General features: G+C 45.8%; 1 protein-coding gene across 2 annotated transcripts in view; it reads right to left on the minus strand.

Moving 5' to 3' along the window:
- The window catches only part of CACNB4 (calcium voltage-gated channel auxiliary subunit beta 4), a 115,472-nt gene that overhangs the window by 69,894 nt on the left and 24,957 nt on the right, over window positions 1-20,621 (minus strand). The window contains exon 1 of one of the 2 annotated variants that reach the window (XM_087734501.1): window positions 2,786-3,025. The exons of the other annotated variant lie outside the window; for it this stretch is intronic. Within the exon in view, the coding sequence (XP_087590627.1) occupies window positions 2,786-2,830 (45 nt within the window). The 5' untranslated portion in view covers window positions 2,831-3,025. Of the gene's footprint in view, window positions 1-2,785; window positions 3,026-20,621 lie in introns of those variants that run through there. 2 annotated transcript variants of the gene reach the window in all.

The following is a 20,621-nucleotide window of genomic DNA, read 5'->3' on the forward strand; positions in this document are numbered from 1 at the left end:
GAGAGCGCTTAAAGCACGCCCAGCAGCCACGCTGGTTAGGCTCACGCTGGAGCAGCTGCCTTCCAAGCCGCAGGCTGAGACAGACCTTTTGAGTCAACGCTGCTAGCCCATCAGCTTGCAACAGCTTTCTGCTACTTCGGACGTGCACCAGGACTTCCTTCAGAGAAAATGCCAACTGAACATGGTCCATGTGCAAAATAACGATAACTGGGGTAAAAAATAAAGTGATTTGTTAACTCTTATTTCTTGCCATTAGGCCATTGCTATAGAAAACTGTTGTATGGGTTTTATAAGGGCAAATGCCTACTTTAGGAGGATGTTACTGTACTAGAATGACTGACCCTGATATGGGTTATTCTATGCCAGAACCATTGCAAGTAGCACAAGTCCTCGATCACATCTCCCTGTGCTTCAGGGAATGAAAGACCACGTAGGGTATACAAGCTCGTAGTTCCTTCAGTTCACTAGCTGCACAACATCTGGGCTAAGCCTTCCAGGTCCTAAAACCCAGAACAACACGGAGGCCTTTTCTTTAATCTTTGCATGCTCACAGTTATTTTCTCTTAACCATGGGGAACCAGTATTCTACCCTCGATTTGTTTTTCACTATATTAATTCTATTACGTTGGCTCTCTTTGGCTTGAAAGTAATACTCATATGACCCATCACGCTACCTGTCTGCCAGAATATTGTCTCAGCAGGCATTCTCAATTCATGAGTCAGAATCTAAAATAATAATACGGTATAATGTTTTAAGCAAGTGGTTCAGGAGCATAAAGCAAACACATACTTGGGGAATTTTATCTACTTTGTGTCTGAGTCTCTGGGGTTTACAGCCTCTAGCTTTTCCATATGACTATGAGATCCAGATTGCTTATAGGGTTTGGTGGTTTGGTTTTGGGTTTGTTGGTTTTGGTGGTTTTTTTGTTAATGAAAGCTGAGATTCTTACATATTCCCACGATTTGGGAAGTAAAGTCTATCAAAAACATTCTCAAGTACTGAGAGACTGTAAAATTACAAAAGCTGTAAACAGCATTATCATGAACTAGTTAAGAGAGTATTAAGGAACCTGGAAATGACTTCTTCTTCATCCCAGTCCTTCAAAGCGGACAGCTAAAGACCTAGTTCCTCTCTTCTGTTACTGAGATGATTCTCACAGTCCAAATCCCAACACAGATCCTTGTGTAACAGGTAGGTCTCTGGTCTTCTGCTGTCACTAAAACTGCTTTTCCCAAATAACATTCTTGGAAGAAATCAGTGGGGCTTTACTGAAATACGTGGAGTTAAGCATCTCAGAAGCACCCCTGAATCCCACTAGACATTTATCTGCATTCTCTAGTGAACTTTAAAATCTGGCTTTTATAGATAAAACATTTCTTCTACAGCAACCGCTACCCAGCAAGTTAGTCTTCTTAGCCATGCTGCTATACTTTTACGTCGTCTTTTTAAGAGTGTATTTACACCTTGCTGAAAGACATTATACCGCAAGACAGATTCAGGATTGAGAACAGTTCCCAAGAATTCACGCTTTGCCTTACAAATGCCTGGTTTACAGAAACATCCAGTTGGATCCTAAAACACATCCTTAAAGGAACCAACACACTCATATGCACTTGGCATGGCAGCTTGTAAGCAGCAGTGAGAGAAAACACAAAACACAAATTAACACATGCATACTAAAAAGGCAGGAATTTCTAAATTGACCCAAAGAAGCCGAGTTTTGAAAGAATTCAAATACATAGTTTTGAAGGATTCAAATACATGGGGCTTCCTCTCAACATGGTATACCGCATTATTTAATTTCAATTCTGCACAGTTGTGGTTCATTTCCCTCTGAAATAAATGGATGCTAAAACAAGTTGCTAGTACGTGAGGCAACACGTAGACAGATTACACTTCCCAGTCCTAGACCGAGACGACCTCGTTGTCAGGCAAGGAAAAAAGCCTCATCTGAAACGATACGGGATCTCGTCCATTCTCCTGGGGATACCACATCATACGATACATACGTCTGCATTGACGTACGCTCTAATTTATGTTATCATCTGTGTACTTTACGAGCTGGCCACGACGCCTTATGTAACAGATCCCTGTTTAATATGGCACAGCGTGCCCATCGCCGCGGCGATCCCAGCGGCTTCCCATGCCCCGAGTAATTCTGCCCCACGGGGCTCCTGCGCAGCTACCGCTGGAAAGAAACGCCGCTTGGACAACCAGCGCTAACGTCTCTGATTTGGGGCGTAAAACCCCCGCCACGGTAACGGGGGAGCCTCCGCGCTGCAAGAGAACCATTTTGTGAGGGATGCCACCGGTCTCCCAGCACGGCTGTTGCAGACTGAGGGGGGAAGGCGATGGGGAGATCGTTTCCACACCAACGATGCCAACCCGTCCCGGCTTCTTTGGGGCGATACGGCCACTGTCGCCCCGGTGGTGCCGTGGCACGGTTAACCCATCCCAAACGCGCCCGCGCTGACCGGCTGGCCAGGGTACAGACGGCAGCCCGGCAACTTCTCCTGCTGTTTCGTCCAACGGGCACCGAGCGTTGAGCCGTTGGCGGCTCTCCCTGCCAGGCTGACGAACGGAACGGCGGCGGGAGCCGGCGCTGCCCGCCCCGGGAGGCGCCGGCAAAGCTCGGCCGGGACCCCCAAATACCGCCGCCCCCCCCCCCCCCCCCAATTATGTAACGGAGCCGACCGGCACCCCCGGTAGCGAAGCCTGAGAGGGTGGTGGGCGTTTGCGGCCCGCCCGCCCCCGCGGGACCCCCGCCCCGTCGGCGGCACTCACCGCCTCCGAGTCTTCAAATCCATGCAGGTACAAATTGTCGTACATGGAGGTCCGCTGTACGCCGGGCGCCTCTCTCGGTGCGGAACCGGCGCTGCCAGGCGCCGCGGGGGAGGGGAAAGGGGAGGGGGGGGAACCGAGCAGCGGCGGCGGAGGCCTGCGAGGCGGCGGGGCCGAACCTGCCCTCTCAGCGCTGCGGACGCCCCAGCCGCGCGGCGCCGCCTCCCGCGCCCACCGCCGCCGCAGGTGCCCCTGCCGCCGCCGCGCCGCCCCGCAGCCCCCCCCCCCCCCCGCCGCCGCCGCCGCCGCCGCCGCCGCCGCCTTCCCGCCCGCCGCGGCCCGCTCCCCGCGCCGCCGCGCCCCATTGGCTGCGCCGCGCTACCGCCGCGCCGCTATTGGCTGCGACGCGCCGCCGCCGCGCCGCCATTGGCTGCGACGCGCCGCTACCGCCGCCGCGCGGGGCGCTGCCGAGCACCGCTGCTCCCTGCCGCCGCCTCGGCAACCGCCTCACGGCGGCCGGCCGCGGCCCTGGCAAACTGAGGGTGGTCTGCCGCCTCCGGGCGCCGGGGCCACCTCTCGCCAGGGTGCCCGAGGAGGAGGCGAGGGGAGGCAAATAAGTGGGGCATTTCTTTCTTTCTTTCCCGCAGCCTCACTTCTTCAAGATCCCAGAGAAGAGCGGTTCGTTTCGAGGAGAAATACACACCCCCGCACACCCCCCAAGGGAACAAAACAAACCCTCAACACTAAAAATTAAAAGAACATAAGTTTGGGCCTTATTTACAACTAAATTAAGAAACAAATTTCTAAAGTGGGTCCTACTGGAGCTCTAATGCTGAAGTTTGTTGTTCCGCCTCTCATTTCAAGTAACAGCTTGTTTCTGCGGAGCGTCAGCCCCGCGCGCACGCTGCACCGCACAGTACGCCTGCAGCGCACAGTATGCCGCCGAGACAGGCAAACCTCCTTCCACAGGTGAAAAAAACCACGTCCAGAGAAGCTAATGGACTAACGGTGTCAGTCGCGCAGCGAGGAACCTGCAAAGGCAGCCCTTCGCGTGCCTGTCTCCTGACTTCCCATCTCACAGGCTTAGCCACCGAATGTTTCCCCTTCCCAGGACGCCAGTACTTGCAGTGGGCAAGTGTAACACTAGAGAACAGCCCTACGTGATAAAAAAGTAAATAAATAATAATAAAATAATTACAGGGAAATAATTTACAATTTACTTCCTATCCTTATTAAAACAATTACTTTAAATCTCATCTTCAGCGCAATCTGATCCAACATCTCCATGTTAATAAACTCTTATTTGTCTTTTCCATTGGCTTCATGTGCTGTTCCTTCCAAAGGCTTAATTTAGTTCTGCAAAGTTACCACTAATCACTTGGGAAGCGTCCAACAGGCATCTGAAGCAAAGCCAAAGGTGTTACTCTTCCCCCTATTCACAATTTCTTACAAATTTCATCAAAGATTCCCCAAAGTTATGGTAAGTCTCATTCCCAACTTACTACTTCTCCTATCCCCTCCATGCATTCTTTGCTTCTGTCCATATAACCTCCTGGCTTGCCAGAGCTTATGTATCTACATATAGGGGAAGCATAGTCCTACTGATGATCCAGTTAAGAATCCCATGGTTAAAGTTTAGGTCTCTTGAAGTGTTTTTCAGGACTGAGTCCTCAGTCTACAAGGAACATCAACTTCATCGTGCTTCATTGGGTTCTGCAAGGAACATCAACTTCATCCCCGTGCGACGAGCTCATTGCCAACATTAAACCAACAAACAAAACACAGCGAGTAGTTAATTAATAACGAGTCACTGATGACTTTTCGGTGGTCTGTTTCAAACAAGACAGCACTTCTGTCAAACCGCTCCTGATGACAGTTGTTCAGATGACAGAAACGATTTCTATGATTGACGCTAACTGGCTCCCTCCTGGCCATCTCCACCAAGTGTGGAGCAGCCCCAGAGACTGAGCAGCGGCTCCTCCTCATCCTTCCAGGTACTTTGGGGCTGGAGAACACAGCCCACATGTTTTGGGGCACTTCATGGTGGTTTGAGCAAGGCTGCTCAGATGGAGGAGGATTTCAGCTTCTAAGACCGTCTTTAAAATTCTCATTAAACTGCCTATACAGGAGTTAATAGATCAATTTTTAGGTCCTGTGCTACAGAGCAGGTCCCTTCCCCCCCACCTTGAAGATCTGTGATGTTACAAATCACACAGAGGTTATTAAACATACATGTTTAATGACTCCACTTGAAAGGATCCTAAAAGATGCTATAAAAATACACACAGCTCATTAAATAGGGACTGCACTTGAAAAAGATATAAACATAAGGGTCAGTCGCACAACCTACTTCAAGCATTTAGCTTAGGTGCCTAAAATACAGTGCTTAGGCCGTTCAGTTAGGGCAGGGGCTCTCAATCACCCTCGAGGAGCCTCACGTTACTCTGTCCCGGTTTGCTTGAGGGGCTGCGGGCAGATCTGGCAGTCCTGGCCCCCAACACCTCCCCAGGGCCACCGGCCCCTGCCCTCCCTGCCCGCCAGGCACACAGGGCCCAGGGGTGGGGGACACCTGCACTGCCCCCCCCGCGACAAAGCAAGCCTCAGGCAGCCCAAACATACACATCTAACAGCCATTTTCATGGTCTAGAGTTGGAGAAAATGATGAGAAGATCAAAAAAAATACAGGAACCCTGTATTTATAAGGTTTTTTTTTCCCCAGGCATGTGCCTAAAATGCAAAAATACAAATACCTGTAATATAGAGAAACTCTAAATCAAAGACCCTCTTGAATATAATGAGGTAATTTATCCAAGAAACACACAACGCAAGCCAACAGAGGCGGCACGCCAAAGCGAGAGAAGATGTCCGGCTCTTTGGAAGTTGTCTGAAAAGTAATCAGGCTCCCAAAACACGCTGAAGGAACAGGAGGCTGGATGGAGCTTGGAAACAGGGGGCAAGAAAGGTTTGCAAAGGGGAGGATATACAGGCTAAGGAAAATAACTCAAAATTTATTTCAGTGACAATCCATCACTGTTGTACTGTTACGTGTCATGCAGGTATCTCTCTACGCGACTGCTGGAGTATGGGGCATTACTCTATAAAAGCACGGTACGTTTTTACAATGAGGGACACTGTGTTACACTGGATATATGGGTGGTCATCTCGGTTGGCTTCCAGAAAGTCAAATCTCTTTGTTTTCAACATATAGGATAGCTTAGCACAGGCAAAATGGAAAGAGCGCAATGGGAGAGAGAATTAAAAGCTTCCTCTTTTTTAGGGGATCTTCCCCCAAAGTGGTTCAAACGAATTAAAAAAAATAATCCACTACAATAACAGATGAGGGTCTTGCATTAACTGAAGGTTTTGAGAGATCAAAATCATCCCTGGCTTATTTCCGAAAGAGAATACAGATGATCTGATATTATTAGGCAGGGAATTCCATTGCCTCAGGCCACAGAGAAAGACTCTGGTACTTGTCATCTTCCGTCTGCACTTGGCTAACGCTAAAGCAACTAGCATCCAAACACCCATCGGTTTGTGTGTGCGTGCGTGCATCGCTCTGAGAGACCCGGTGAAAACGTGCAATGGGTAAGTGAGCTGAACTGAGTCTTTCTAAGGTCGAATGCTTTAAAATAGGCATTTTCAAGCAGTCCAGTCTCTACTTTTAATGTGATTTAAGCATGGTACACTGCAATCTCTATTAGCATGTGGGACGCTCCTCACTGCGGATTGCCATCCCCTGATGATGTCAGCAGGAGCGCTATGAAGTAGGACTCACATGGATTTACTGCAATATTGTATGCAGGGAGCATATGTTGTCCTTTGATCTCAGCCCACAACTCCACGTGTTCCCAAGGGCACAGGAGATTTTGAAGGAGATGTAAATGAAAGACCACAAAACCATCCAGTTTCTGTAGGACCTACCCAACGTGTCTGTCAAAAACCAGGCTGTGCCATCACTGAAGACACAAACATGAGTCGACGTGGCTTAACAACAAAAGTATCATTTGGCATCACCTTAAGGGCCGTGAATTGTTATTGCTGGGTAATTAGAAGCCTCCTCCTTCTCAGGACTTTTTACAGGCTTCATAAGAAGTCTGAAGCTAAAAGGCCAGGCTTGCCAGAAAGGCGCGCTGGACTCGGAGCGGAATGGGAAACAACAGCTAGCAGATAAAGTCCAGTCAGTCTTGTTCCCTTCCCACACTCAGCAGCGTGAAAGTGAAAGTGACCTCATGAAGACCTCATGAAGAGAAACGCAATTACTCCGTTCCCTGTTAACGGCAACCCTTGCTTCACAAGCAGGGCTGTGCAGGGAACCCCGGAGTCCCTGGGCGCATACCCGAAGGACGTCGGATCGCCTGTGCACGGAGCATCCCTTCACAAGCAAACACACACTGTAGCACAATCACAGCTGGCTGAAAGTCTTCGGTCTCAGACCTGGTACATGCGGGAAGCTGGTTTTCCGTGCTTCCTTTTAATCTTGGGGTGGGAGAATGATCCTGCAAACATGTACCTTCTTAAGACAGAACTACCTATAGCTGCTGTTTCCAGGTGGCTACCTGAGATAATATTAGCACTTGGAAAGAGTCTTGTGAGACCTCTACTGACCGCTAAGTCACTGGGGATATGGCACAGATGAACACATTTTCTTCTGGCCTCAAATAAATGCAATACATAAAAATTTTGCATAAAACAAGAGCAAATAACAGTAATTAACTATACCTGCCCTCAAATACTACCTACCAAAAACTCTTCTCGAGTAGAAATGGGAACCACACAAGGAAACCCAGGAATTATTCCAAAGAAAGAATTCCTCCTGAAGTTAAGGGTCACATAAGAGACTGGACTCAATGATAATTACGCTGCTCCTGACATTCTGAGCCAGCATTAACATTAAAGCCAAGACTTTATTGCACCCTGTTGGGGGGTGGGGTAAGAGAAGGGATTGGAAGTCAGAGCATCCCACAGACCTCTGAAATATTCGGCTTCCTCCAAATACTCTGATCCCACTACAGATTATTCATATTCTCCTTTTTTATTAAAGCCAACCCTTTCTGCAGTACAAAGGAAGTCTCTTTGAGACATGTATCCATATATTCCTCAATATCAATTATTTAGTCAGTTCTGAGCTATCCCAATGTGGGAATACTGTTTTTTTCCCAGGGCATGAATTTTGTACAGAACCATAGGAAATTTTATTTAAAGCACAATCAAATGACAGCACTTGCATGGGTCTTTTAGGAGATGTAGCAATGAACTATTTGCATAAACACACTAAAGTGCTATTTGAATAAATGCGCAGTAACTAGATTGCCAAGTCAAGTAAATGCCTCAGCACTGCAGTGCGCAAAGCCAGAATGTAAGTCAGCAAGTTCTCTCTTTTTCATACTTTAACAAATTTCACGTCCACCTGGGATTTTGCTGTTGCTAACTCACTGCGAGTCATGCAGCAGGACTGCAGGCCTCCATGCCTCTTTTCCTGCTACTGTGGAGGAGAGAAGGATCCACAGGAATATTAACCCTGAAGCAACAAAAGCCGAACACCAGCTCAGTGAAGAAGGTGGGAAGTTGTTCGTGGCCTCTTCCAGCTCTGACAGTAAGGTTACGATCCTGGGCTCTCGACACTACTTCGGGGTAATGAGACAGTATCCCCGCAGAGGGTGAGGGCATATTAACAAAAGCATTAGTGGTTGCACTAATAGCACGTTTGGAAATGAACCCACTCCTTCTAGCAGATTTGAGCACACAGAAGACTCCAAAACCCACAGTCTTCATCAGCATACTTCATAGGAAACATAAGCATTGGTTTTGATCTTCCTTTGCCTGAATTCTGGGACCTGTTGAAGAAAATTGCTCTCCCCCATATAATGCTGCAAATCAGCAGAACAGCCCAAGTATATATTTCATTAATGTAAAGGAAAAGGACCGTCAGCATTCTCCAGCAATCCACCTAAGGCAGAACTTGCTTCCATCAGTTGGAAGGAGTCCAGTTCCTCACTCTTCTAAGTTATTTGGCATAGCCCAATTGCTTACCCCTTCTCCCTCTAAAGCAATTTCTTTCCTTCTCTCTCTCACCTTCTCTGTTTTATAATAGAGATTAGATAAGCATCTGGTTCAGTAACAACGGCTTCTGCCTTGGGGTGGAGGTATGAATAAGATAACCTCTGGAGATCCACACTAACCCTGTTTTCCCACATCTCACGAGCAATGAGCACTGGATGACATCTGTGGTATTTGGCAGCCCTTGAAGCCATCAGATAGATGAGTACGTATTTATCTTTCAAAAGAAAGAAGTATTGTGCTGTTTGGGATATGTCGTGGCACAGAGGATTCTGCACATTTAAAGGTTTTATTCAAAGAGACTACGGGATGGCATGCTTTAATTCTTTGAATTTCAAGTAATAAATTAGTCTGGTAGGGTCTAATTTGACAGTTCTTCTGGAGGAAGTGAGGTGCCACCTATTCTAACACACATTTATCTGACACTGTTACATAAAGGCTGCTATACTTAAAGAGGGTGTGAAAACTTCATTGTCACTTTCTCTTGCTCTAAAGCACCTACAATGCGAGAGGTAACTGGGCTACATTTGTAGGTATCCTCTATATTTAACTAGCTGTGAAATTTCTCTTTCCTGCAGGCAGTATGGAGATTTGCAAGAAGCTGAGCAGTGCCGGACTTGGAACCATAGCTACGGCCTTCCAGAGTGTTTTTGATAAAGCAGAGTAGATTATCTCCACCTCCTGAGGCAGACATGAATGTGCTCTGAGGTTTTAATAACTCAAGCCAACTCTAATTGTGGCTTCCACCGGCGCACAGTATTGAGCGAAGCAAATCTGAAATTACCTGCAAAACGTTGCAAGACACAGCCCGTAGCCGTACCACTGTATTAACACGGCTCTCCCTTTGAAAGACTTGGAACTTGAAATGAAGGACCTACGCCGATACGCGGGCAGCTGAGCGGTCGCGGTGGTATTCACAGGCAGGGAGCGCACCGAGATCTCCCTCCAGCAAAACTCCCAGTGAGCAGCAGCTCCCAGCACCCACCAGGCTGCTGCTGGCTGAAGGTCCAAGAGACCGAGTCACGCTGCAGGTACCAACCCGAAAAGACAGAGTGCTTTTATGGCTGGAACCCTGTCATATTGTTGGAAGGAAGATACCGGGGGTTCTGTTTTTAGAGAAGATATATATTTTTATTTTCCATGCCAAAAGCCACCTGAGCCAAAGGATTAAGCATTTGTTTTATTTCTTATTTTAAGCACCTCTTCTTTTCTTTTGAATGTTAATCAATCTCCTTAACTGCTGTAAGTGCTGATGCTGAGTGTTGCTGTATACCACTTTAGACTGCAACTGATGAAATGATGGGAAACTATCAAAAAAAAAGCCAATTACGAAGTTTATGGGAAGCTGGTGCTATTTTACCCAAGTAGGGAAAGTCACCGCTGCATTCTGGAAAGCCTCATCGGTACTGGAACACACACACCCGAGCAACAACCATCCACCTGCGGCTGATAAAAGCAAAGTCGCAGGGAGCCTGTAACGGGGGAAGGAGCGCTGCAGGCCTGCGGGTGCCAGGTACATCACACCCAGCCACAGCTCTTTGCTCCACGTTACATGCTCCGCACACGGATCATCTCCACATCCTCAGCATCATCCCACACCCGTTAGAACAACGGTATATTCGCTGGAAGCAGTCATACGCTGCTGTCCTAAGTCAGTTCATCAAAATCCCGAGCCTGTGAGATGGAGGATGTCACAGAGGCTACACAGCAAGCAGCAAAAAGATTTTCCAGTCTCATAAAAGACATGCAGCCCAGAAAGCTCCTGGTCAGTGTTAGTTTCCCAGATACATTCAAATATTTGTCGTTTTATCGGTAAATATTCATAAAAAGGTTACTTGAAATATATTTTTGATAAATTACAGCTATCAAGTAATAGTTCTTTAGGGAAAACAAAGCCTTGACGGAGCAGTTGGAGCTGGACAAACGACCCTGCTAGCTAAAACGAAATGCCAGCTTCTGTAAAAAACATGATCTCACTGGAGATTTTTTTTCTTGAGATAAACTAGTAAAACTACAATTTCTATTTTGTATTTAGGGTAACTTAGGCTAGGACAAAGGGTGCCTTAAAAGGAGTCAAAGAGTTCTGAAGTCCTAGTCCTAAGGAGAATTGGTTGTTCTTGTTAAGGGGTTAAAGGGAAAAATAAATAAATAAATAAAACTAGGCAAACGTGACACTAACTAGTTTGCTGCTTCTCCTTGGGATTTTACAGGGGTGGCTTGATTAGTCTGTTGATTTTATTGCATTTTCTTATGCTTTATAATCCCATTACCATATACTGCAACACAGCACTTCGAATTTCATGGCAAGGGACTACAAGAAACTCTTCAGTTCATTTCAGTACATGTCCATGACACCCATCCAAGTGGAGAAACTGATCCAAAAACAACGGATCAATGAATGAGGAACCACCTACCCAACCTGATTTCTTTATATCTTTAGTCAGGATAGTTGGGAACCAAGTTGAGAAAAACAAAGATTCAAGGATTTGGCTCTGTATATTTAAGTAAGTCGAGTTTTGCCTGTAAAGTCTCTGGGAGACCTTTTCTTATCTACCTGATGAAACAGCCCATTTGTGACATTCTCACCATCCAGCAGCAGAACACAAAAAATCCTGTAAAAAATCCTGAAAATGATGACTGCTTGTCATCATTACCCTAAAACATATTTTTAATGTGTCTCTGTTTGAGAGGTTCACCCCCTTCCCCGGGTAATTCTTACTGCGAGTCTCCTCCTTGAAGGAAACAAACGGCACCAGTTCCAGGAGGAGGACTAAGCCTTACTCGAGCTTGCCAACAGCCACTTTGTGCTAGGTAGGATGGCTCAAAACAGACACCGAGCAGCCAAACCATCACCCCTCTTCACCAGCAGGTCCAGGTACAGCGGTGGCTTGGGACAGGAGAAGAGTTCAGGGATCCCCGGGCACCGCCATCCTCTAGCAAAGTCAGATGGGAATCTGGGATGAACTGAGTCATCCGTGCTCCGCTCAGGGTGACAAACACCTGCAATTCTCACTTAATTCATTCAGCATCTCAAAATACTCCACATGCCAGCAGCACTGTATGAGTCCTTTTACAAATCTGAGGCAGTTAGAAACGACTAAAAATATCTTCTGCCTTTTCCTTACAAAAGGGAACAATCATAATTATAAAAATCCTTGCAGCAGCAGAGCCCATCTTCGTGTTACAGGTATGAAAAGCCCTATGCGTAAAAGGGGTTTGATGCATGAGGAGCTACTAAAATAGGATAGAACAGAATCTGTTTCTCAGCTTTTAGGCAACGATGTTTGAACCCATCGGTAAACCTTCAAAATTCCCAGTTTGAAATGATGCACCAATGCACATGATGTTAGGATGCAATTCTGTGAAAGCTCAGAAGTCCAGAAGCTTGATCAGATCAGGTAATTTCTGATGCTCTGAACACTTATGCAAATACCAATTTTTTTTCCCCCGGACTCTTTCATGCAGTTGTTTGACATGTATTTTCCCTAATCTCTCAAACCCTACAGTCATGCATAAAAAAAGAACAGAATGATTAATTTATTCCAGCCTTTGACAACACCCTTACAGAGACTACTTAAAAAAAACCCCAAATCCTAAATAGACTGCTGAGAGGAAAGTTCTGTCCTAGATCTAAAACTGCCTACGAGACAGGAAACAAAAAAAGTAGGAATAAATGGAGCAGGATCAATATTCAGGGTCTGATATTTGCTATGGTCCCAAAAGAAGTCTCCATTACAATAGCAACGTTCTCACATGAAATGAAGTCATTTGAGAGCAAGCATGGAAAAATTCAGCTTGAACAGCTAAGCTTGACAGAGTTACAAGCAGAAAACAGAATATTATAATTGGAAGTGTTGAGAATAATAAATAACGGCAGCTCTGCCATCCCTGCCTATAATCATTACGAGCAATCGAGAAGCAGATCAGAACCCCATGTTCTCAGAATTAATTCAATATCCAGATGAGGGAGCACAGAATTAAAAGGTGATAAAAATCAAAATTTATAAAAGGACATATTTATCCAAACTGTAGAAAAATCCCAGACTCCATTAAAATAAACGATGGAACCAAAAACTTGTAAAGCTTATCCTTAAAAAAAGCATTGGACATTTATTTGAATACTACAGCTACTGTAGCTCTACACGTTCTGCTTAGCAAAATCTGACGGGATATAGTCAAGCTTTGCTTTCAGCCTTGATCCCTTGGCAGGGACAGGCTTAGGAAGAGACCTAATATTGTTGACAGCTTATTCTATACCTGTTTTCCACTGCATTTTATTCTCCCAAAATATCTGCCGTTAGCTCCTGTGATGGACGGAATACTAGATTAGACTCATATTCACTCTATTCAAATCTGGTAGTTATTTCTACAACACTGGCCCCTGTGCAGCCAAAGGTAACCCAACCTTTTAGGTCTAGACCAGAAACTTATACGCATTATTTTCAGACACATTGGTGCAATGATGAAAAACTGGTTTTATTCCAGTTCAGCCTAGAAATAAAATTATGACTCGAACCCTCATTACTGCTATTAAACATTATACTACAGTAAAACATGTCAAATGTCTTAGTAGTGAATATTGCTGCCACCTCTTGGTTCAGCAGAATAAAAATAGCAGAATAAGATTACCGAGCAGCGTTCTGCAGATGGAGCGTGTGTATGAGGAGCTGTCATTAATCTCCAATGTGACTTGTACAGTCAGAAGTTTGGCCCTTGGAAACCTGTGGTTTGAGGATGGCTTTCCAAACCTAGCCGGTACTAGGATACTCCGAAGTCACTTCTGTTGACCTTGACTGAAGGAAAATTGGGTGGACATGGAGAAAATCTGGAGGGGGGGAAGCCACATTTTGGTTTTACTATTTTATTATTCAAATTCTCCTTGGAACTGCATCGATGAATGCAGCTCCTTCGCATCTGGAGCATGAATCTGGAAACAAGGGCACATGACAAGCCACAGCGGTACGCTGCCGTAGGAAGCAAGAGAGGACTCGTTCAGAAGTTCAGAGTTTATGTTCAGAAAGGACAGTGATCGAGTTTGACCTTCTGTAAGTCGTAGACCAAAGAATTTCACCTACCCATCACACCCCTTAACTGAGACCTACAAATCTGTGTTAGGAAGAATGATTTACACCTGGTGAACAGAATTCCCAGGAAGGCATTTGGTCTCGATTTGAAGACATCAAGGCCAGGACAATCCACAGCCTCCCTTTGCTCCAGAGGTTCATCATCCTCACCATTAAAATGCCATGACAGCTACCGTTAGGGAGCTCAGTTCAGAGACTTCTATCTTCTCATTTTTGGGAACAGTTGCCTTTATTCTTTTTAAAGTACCTGAGCAAAGGTTACTGAAGATAGTTATTCCCTTAGTAGGGCATTAGGAGTTCACTAGGAAAAATGCCACTGAAACTTGCTCTGTTTTTCTAACTGTCTGAATAAAGAGACAAGATTTGGAGCATCAAAACGGCACTTCCATGCTTTAACAAAAGACATGTTTCTGGGAAACATAATGCATGTTTTATGCTCACCTTTGTGAGACGACTGCTGGCCTTGTTTTTCTCACCATCCATCTGTTCAATGTATGCTTAAGATTACTCTCCTTCAGGCTGTATTTTTGCAGCCGATTAGCATTTTATTTTCTGCCCACATTCATAACCTGCCAAGATCCCTTTCAATTAGTCCTCTGTCCTGACAGGTAGCGTGACAGCGGCTGGCCAACAAGCAGGAGGATTTCAAGATTATAACGAGAATTTTTTACCACGACACTGAGAAGTCCATCAGTTTTACTGGACGCAGGTCTGGACTCCCAAGGTCTCTGGTTTCCCCCAGGCAGTGCTCCAGACCTGAGGTCTGCCCAGGGAAGCCATGGTGTGGTTCAACATCCAGTGCTCAACTTGCTGGGCTTCCAGAGTCCCCAGGCTTGGGGCAAAACAGGAGCATGGTGGTGGGGCACAGCTAGCCTCAGCGAGGGACCACGGCAGCACCAAGTCCTAAGCCACAGGGCAGTCCTCCTGAGGAAGCTCTGCGACTGTGGCTATTCTACAGGACAAGAAAGCGCTTCCCAGTTCCCGGTCCCAGCTGTGTTTCCTACCCTCGGGTCAAGTTCACATCAAAACGAAATCCACCCCGACATCACCAGTCTCCCCGTCCCTTCCTCCCCAGCTGTGCCGCGTCCTGGGCACACCAGCCATCACTCGCTCCGACCGTCTTCAACCTGGACATCTGTGGACCATGATGCAATACAGGCTACCATGACCACTTCAGGTCTACACCTGGCCTGTACGTATCAGATCCCTGTCTCAGGAGTAGCCCACCCAAAAGCAACCCTGTCTTCCATCCAGCAAAACCCACTGGTCTTTCTGATCGTCCATTTCAGACTGACTGTATTTCTCAGAAAACTCTGTTCCACTGGAAGATTTGCAGTCTTTTTAGTTATAGCTCCTCTCCCTCTACTCCTACCAGCTCTTGACTTGATCTTGTGTACCACACGTGAAGGTGGGCTGTCCAGGTGAAGGGACTTCCATGCTCACCCTGGTTCCACACCACTCCGAGGGAGATGCATTGCTTCACCCCCTTCTCCACCATACAGCATCTCTCTCCAGCACAAGCTGAACTCCTTTTGCTTCCCACTCAGCCTGGATCATAGCTCAGCCAAGGTTCCAGCCTAGATCCGGGTGGGATAGAAGTAGGGCACTGTGGAAGTAACGGAGGCAGGGGGCAGTGATAGGGAAGGATGCAGCTATCATCCCCGACCGAAAAACACAAAACAGAAATCACTAAATAATTGCAGAGTAACTGAAATTCAAAGATACGGCATGGTATGCATTACAAGAAAATGAAGCGGGGGAAGTTCACCATGAAAAATAAATAAATAGCACTAATCCTGCCTAATGGGAAGATGCAGAAGGGCCCACTGCTTACTCCAGTGATTAATCAGAGAGATTAATTGATTGAAACAAAGGCTGAAGCTCTGCAGGTCTTTGAGCACAAAAGCAACAAATCTATCACGAGAGAACGCTGAATCAGCATTTTCCTGCTTCTTCAGCTGCCTTTGTGGGTGATGCTCCTTGTATTTCTGTGTTGGTATTCCAACCCAGTTGGATCTTCATAAATCCCCCCCTAGCTACTCCTCAAAATAACTTGCTGCTGCTTCCAGTTTCGCTAGCTGCCTGGATACATCCCTGTCCCGGGAAGACGCGCACCAGTCTTGCTTCACTGTTTGCGGGTGGATCATTTATGCATCTTCTCACTGCATGGGGGAGGCACTGCTATGACTTGTTGAAGGTAATAAGATGTAATTGCTTTGCAGATGTACAGGAAGCAGCAAAGCTAAAAATATGTTATAACCAAATTCTGTGCAGGCATAGATTACAACAGCAATGTAGCCAAGCACCACTGATTCCAGAGCAGGGAACGGTCCTTCGAGCAGGTGCTAACGCGCAGCATCTTATAGCTGAGGAATTTAACCCAAGTTCAGCATAGCAGCCTTACAGACTTAGTCACGGAAAAAAAATTAAAATAAAAGACTTCTTATTAAATACTTTTCATAGTAGCAGGAAGCAAGCATTAAAGATTTAATAGCTTCTTTTGTCAGTGGACTCATTCCTTCCCACACACATGCGTGCCCGCTCTCCCCACTGAATTTGAAAGCCCTGAATTCTTCTTCGTGCAGCTCATTCGGTTTTATTCACCTTTTGAAGAACCCACCTAAAACTTGGGGGTGGGAAAGTAGGTGGTAAAGGCATAGGTGACAAAGGAATAGCAGTGAGCTGAATTGCGCTCTGAACTGTCACTATCTAGCTCAATAGGTGAAGCTTGATGGGTCTGATACATTCATGAGAACCTTTTCTTAAAATTCCGAATGTCTTTAATTCCATGCAGATTGTAAAACAGACGTTTGAATGCCTTTATCTTAAATGAGCAGTGATGTAGGGGTAATGAGAATATTCCTTCTACCTGCAGACAATTTTTCCTCTCCCCTGTGAGCATTAACAGACATTAGCTCCCAAATTTTTTTTTTCCATCTTTCTAATGTCCATAACGCAGCCTAAACTGTTAATTGTAAGAAACTGAGAAGCTATTTCCAGAAAAAGCTTTTGTTGCAGCAAGACTCGCAGGCATAGTTTGCCAACCACAAACAAACAGCAAACAGCCCCGAAGTATTGTCAGCTGAGTAACATCTTCAGAGGTAATTCACAGTACAGGCAACCCATTCATACGCGCCTTAAATACGTTTAATGACTAGAATAAGCACATTGTGGCCATTTGTGGCACAGGTGTGCTTCATCATGCTGCACCGTCGCCTTGTTTCAAATGAGCTGGCTTTGGTCTCTGCTGAGACCTGAAGTCTGACACCCAAAACCAGTGCAGTTAACGGCAGGTGCAGAGTTACCAGCTTTAGAGACCTGGGCTCTGATTTTCAGCATTTCTGATAGGCCGCTGAATATACGCCTGAGCAGGACAAACATGCTTACCAGCCCAGGCTGGATTTGGTCCAGTAACCCAAAAAATGAAAAGCCGTAGTCTTTGTGAGAACACTAAATTGCTAACTTGCTTCTGCTATCACAAAGCAATACGAATTACTTAAAATAACCTTATAGGATGAGGACATGGCACCACACTAAGTGTATCGTGGGAAAAACAGCTTTGTGCTTGCCCTGTATCATTCATCAAGCAAATCCAAGGGAGGGAAGTATTTCAAGAATCTCTTCATAAGAAGAGCACCGTGTGGTTTCAGTTAAAGTAGGAAGTACAGATGAGCCAGCTTCCACATCAGTGTTTTGGGCAGAGGGAAACCATACCCTGAACTTGAGTTTCAGTTCTGCATCAAGTCTTAGAGACGTGATGCAAAAGTGAATTTTCAAAGGCTTCATCGATTGCATTCTTACAGCTACATCGCAACCTCACTGAGCATTTTCTGGGCATCCGCTGCCTCCAACAGAACTGCGCACAAGCCCACCCTCTGTACTGCTGGGGAACGCGCTGGCAAGTAAAATAATTGGAGGACGTGAAAGAAAGAACGCATTCCTGTTACGCTTCACTGGTCACAAACAAACAGATAAATAAAAATGCACAAGTATGCACCCACCAAATTAATCTTCAGTAGTCATCAGTGAAATCATATCCTTCCTATTCTCCTCCTGCTAGAACAATTAAGTTTTTCACTATTTATTTTAAAGCACTGGGTAATTCTGCTGCATTCTGGCTCCTTTCCTCCCCGGGCTCAGGTTTACGGCTCCGATGACCCCGGCTCCCTGCAGCCTGCCTCCCAGGCCCCCCCCGTGCCTCCTCCTCTACCTCACGGGACATCCCCAGCACTAACACTTCTATGATGTCCACACTGTTGAAGAGCCACATCTGTTACAGCTGTTTTCTTGCCAGGGGAGACTCTAGTTGCTTTGCAGAATGAAAACCACGTTTATTTATGGGTTCAGTCCTACCAACCTCTCCCCATTCTCTGCCTTCCTCTCCACCAGTGGATCTTGGGACCCGCCGTGGGGCAAGGGAACGGTTTTCCACATCACCTTCTGCGGCAGCATCCCCAAAGCCCCTGCCACAGCCTTTCACATCAGAACTGCCCCCGCCAGCTCTCCTGCAGATAACATCATTCTCGGTTGGGTCTCTATAAGCTAGGCTCGTGCTCTTAATCACAAAGCCAGCAAGGCATTATCAGGATGCCCTGATACCTTCCCCCGCAGTTACGCTGGGCTGTGACTCATAGCAGAAAGCTCATATTTTTATACCTATGATGAATAAAATATTTACAGGATAAGAAAGTAAGTCTTGCAGTTTTACCATGAGTGCTACGACATCAAACGCTTTCCTTAACACTTCAATTTCTGGAGAAATAATTTAAAAAAAAAATAAATCTCAGCCTTAATTCAAAAGCTTCTGGCCAACACAATTCGGGAAAACTGCCTTCAAAAAAAAAAAAAAAATCACAGCTTCAAACCACTTTAAAACAGATATACACCATACGCATAGGCATAAAGTGAATCCAAACCAGCTATTTTGATAACTACTGAAGTCAGCTTTATTTTGAGTTAATACTCAATTCCTAAATTCTTGGAGCTGTCAAACCCTCGCAGATTACATCTGCATGAGATCCTTTTAGCCCAATCGATCATCCAGCTCAAGTTTCTCCGAGTCCAGAGCTATCCGCTGGAGCTACAGGAAGCACTGCATAGAACTTAATAGCTGTGCCTTCAAGATGCACCTAAAAATAGGCTGCCTTCCTAACCTGGGAATTCTGCCTGCAACAGCCACTTGTCCTCCCTTACTAATTGCCGTTAGTCAGAAAAGTCAAAAATATATAGCACGTGTTAGGCAAGGCAAAAGGTTAGCTATTCTGCGAGAGAGAGGCTCCTCGCAAGATCACTCTTTGCCCTTTCCTAGGAGGATTCACAGTGCTACAACACGACTGCAATTAAAAAGGGAAGCGCCTCCATTTTAAGGATTTCTTTCTCAAAATCTATAGTATGCATCAGTTAATAAGGGATAAAACCCTGTTTTTCTTATGCCAAGTGGCCTTATACTGCTGTTTTGAATGTGGGTTACCATGGTAATCAGCAGAATCTGGAATGAAGTTGTTTCGTCATAATTGCTGCATAATTTTGTGCAAACAGCTAAATACTATCTTACTATTTCTACCAGAGCGACTCGGTAGCTGGAGCTTTCATGAAGCTCATGATTTAACGAACAAGCCATCACAAAATATGACGAATTAAAGCAATTATAATTATTTAGAACAACCGAGCCTGAATACTGCAAGCGTGTAGGAGTGTTTATTAGTGTTTTCATGACTCAAAACAATTCCATCTTTAGAGCATCTTCAAGATTTTCTCTGTGCTCTGCGGCGTCTGGGGAGCAAGCAGGGAGATTTGCAGATCAGCATACTGCGTTTGGGGCTCCAAGAAGACAAAAGCAAAGGACGAGCCAGCTCCGAGATCCCTCCCAGCCTGCCCAGTTCTCCCAGTCCAGGACACAAGAGAGAAGACAGCCCTACCCCACACTCCCAGGAGATGCTGGAAATGCTACAGGCTGCCCTAAAACCGTACACGCACACACAGCTGGAAAGCACTTATCAACAGGGCTCATGAATTCCCAATCCAATAACCTTTTATTGAAGGGACTAGTTGGTGCCCAAAGCAATAAATTACTGAATTTGAGCCACCACATTACTCTGAGCCTTCAAGGCCATGATATAACCCAGGACAGTAAGGGCATAGCTTTTTGTATTTAATTATAAATCTATAAAGTCACCATGCAGAAGACCTCAGGAGACTTTTTCCTCTGCTCGTTTCCATGTGCACTGTCCATGGCCCAGCAAGCTTGGATTTAAAAAATAAAAATAAAAAACAAAAAGCACAAGAAAACCCCCACCAAAACCACCCGATCAGGTGCAGATAGCTAAACACAGAAATTCTCTTGGGAGAGAAAAGCTGTGATTCAGCCACAGCAATGTGCTCTCACCTCAGCTTCCAGGGTGAAAACAAGGCAGTGACCCCTCCCCACAGCAATGCCAAGCCCAGCACGGTGGGAATAACCCCCTTTTCCCTATTAAAGAGCTTTCAGTGCAGCACATCAAGGGATGGGCCTGCAGTCTACCGGGAAAAGTACGCTTCAAGTACTGCTTTTATCAGATTCCTCATAGTTTTGTTTTGTTAAAACTGCTGCCTTTACCAATTTTTTTACAGTGTCATCTGGAAGAAAAACCAAGACCTTACAGTTAAAAAAACCTAATAATCTGGTTTTAATTTCCATAACTCCAAATCTCAGCAGT

This window comes from Nipponia nippon, unplaced genomic scaffold (assembly GCF_047370975.1).
Source record: "Nipponia nippon isolate SJK-2023a ecotype South Korea unplaced genomic scaffold, ASM4737097v1 scaffold_5, whole genome shotgun sequence".
Lineage (NCBI taxonomy): Eukaryota > Metazoa > Chordata > Aves > Pelecaniformes > Threskiornithidae > Nipponia > Nipponia nippon.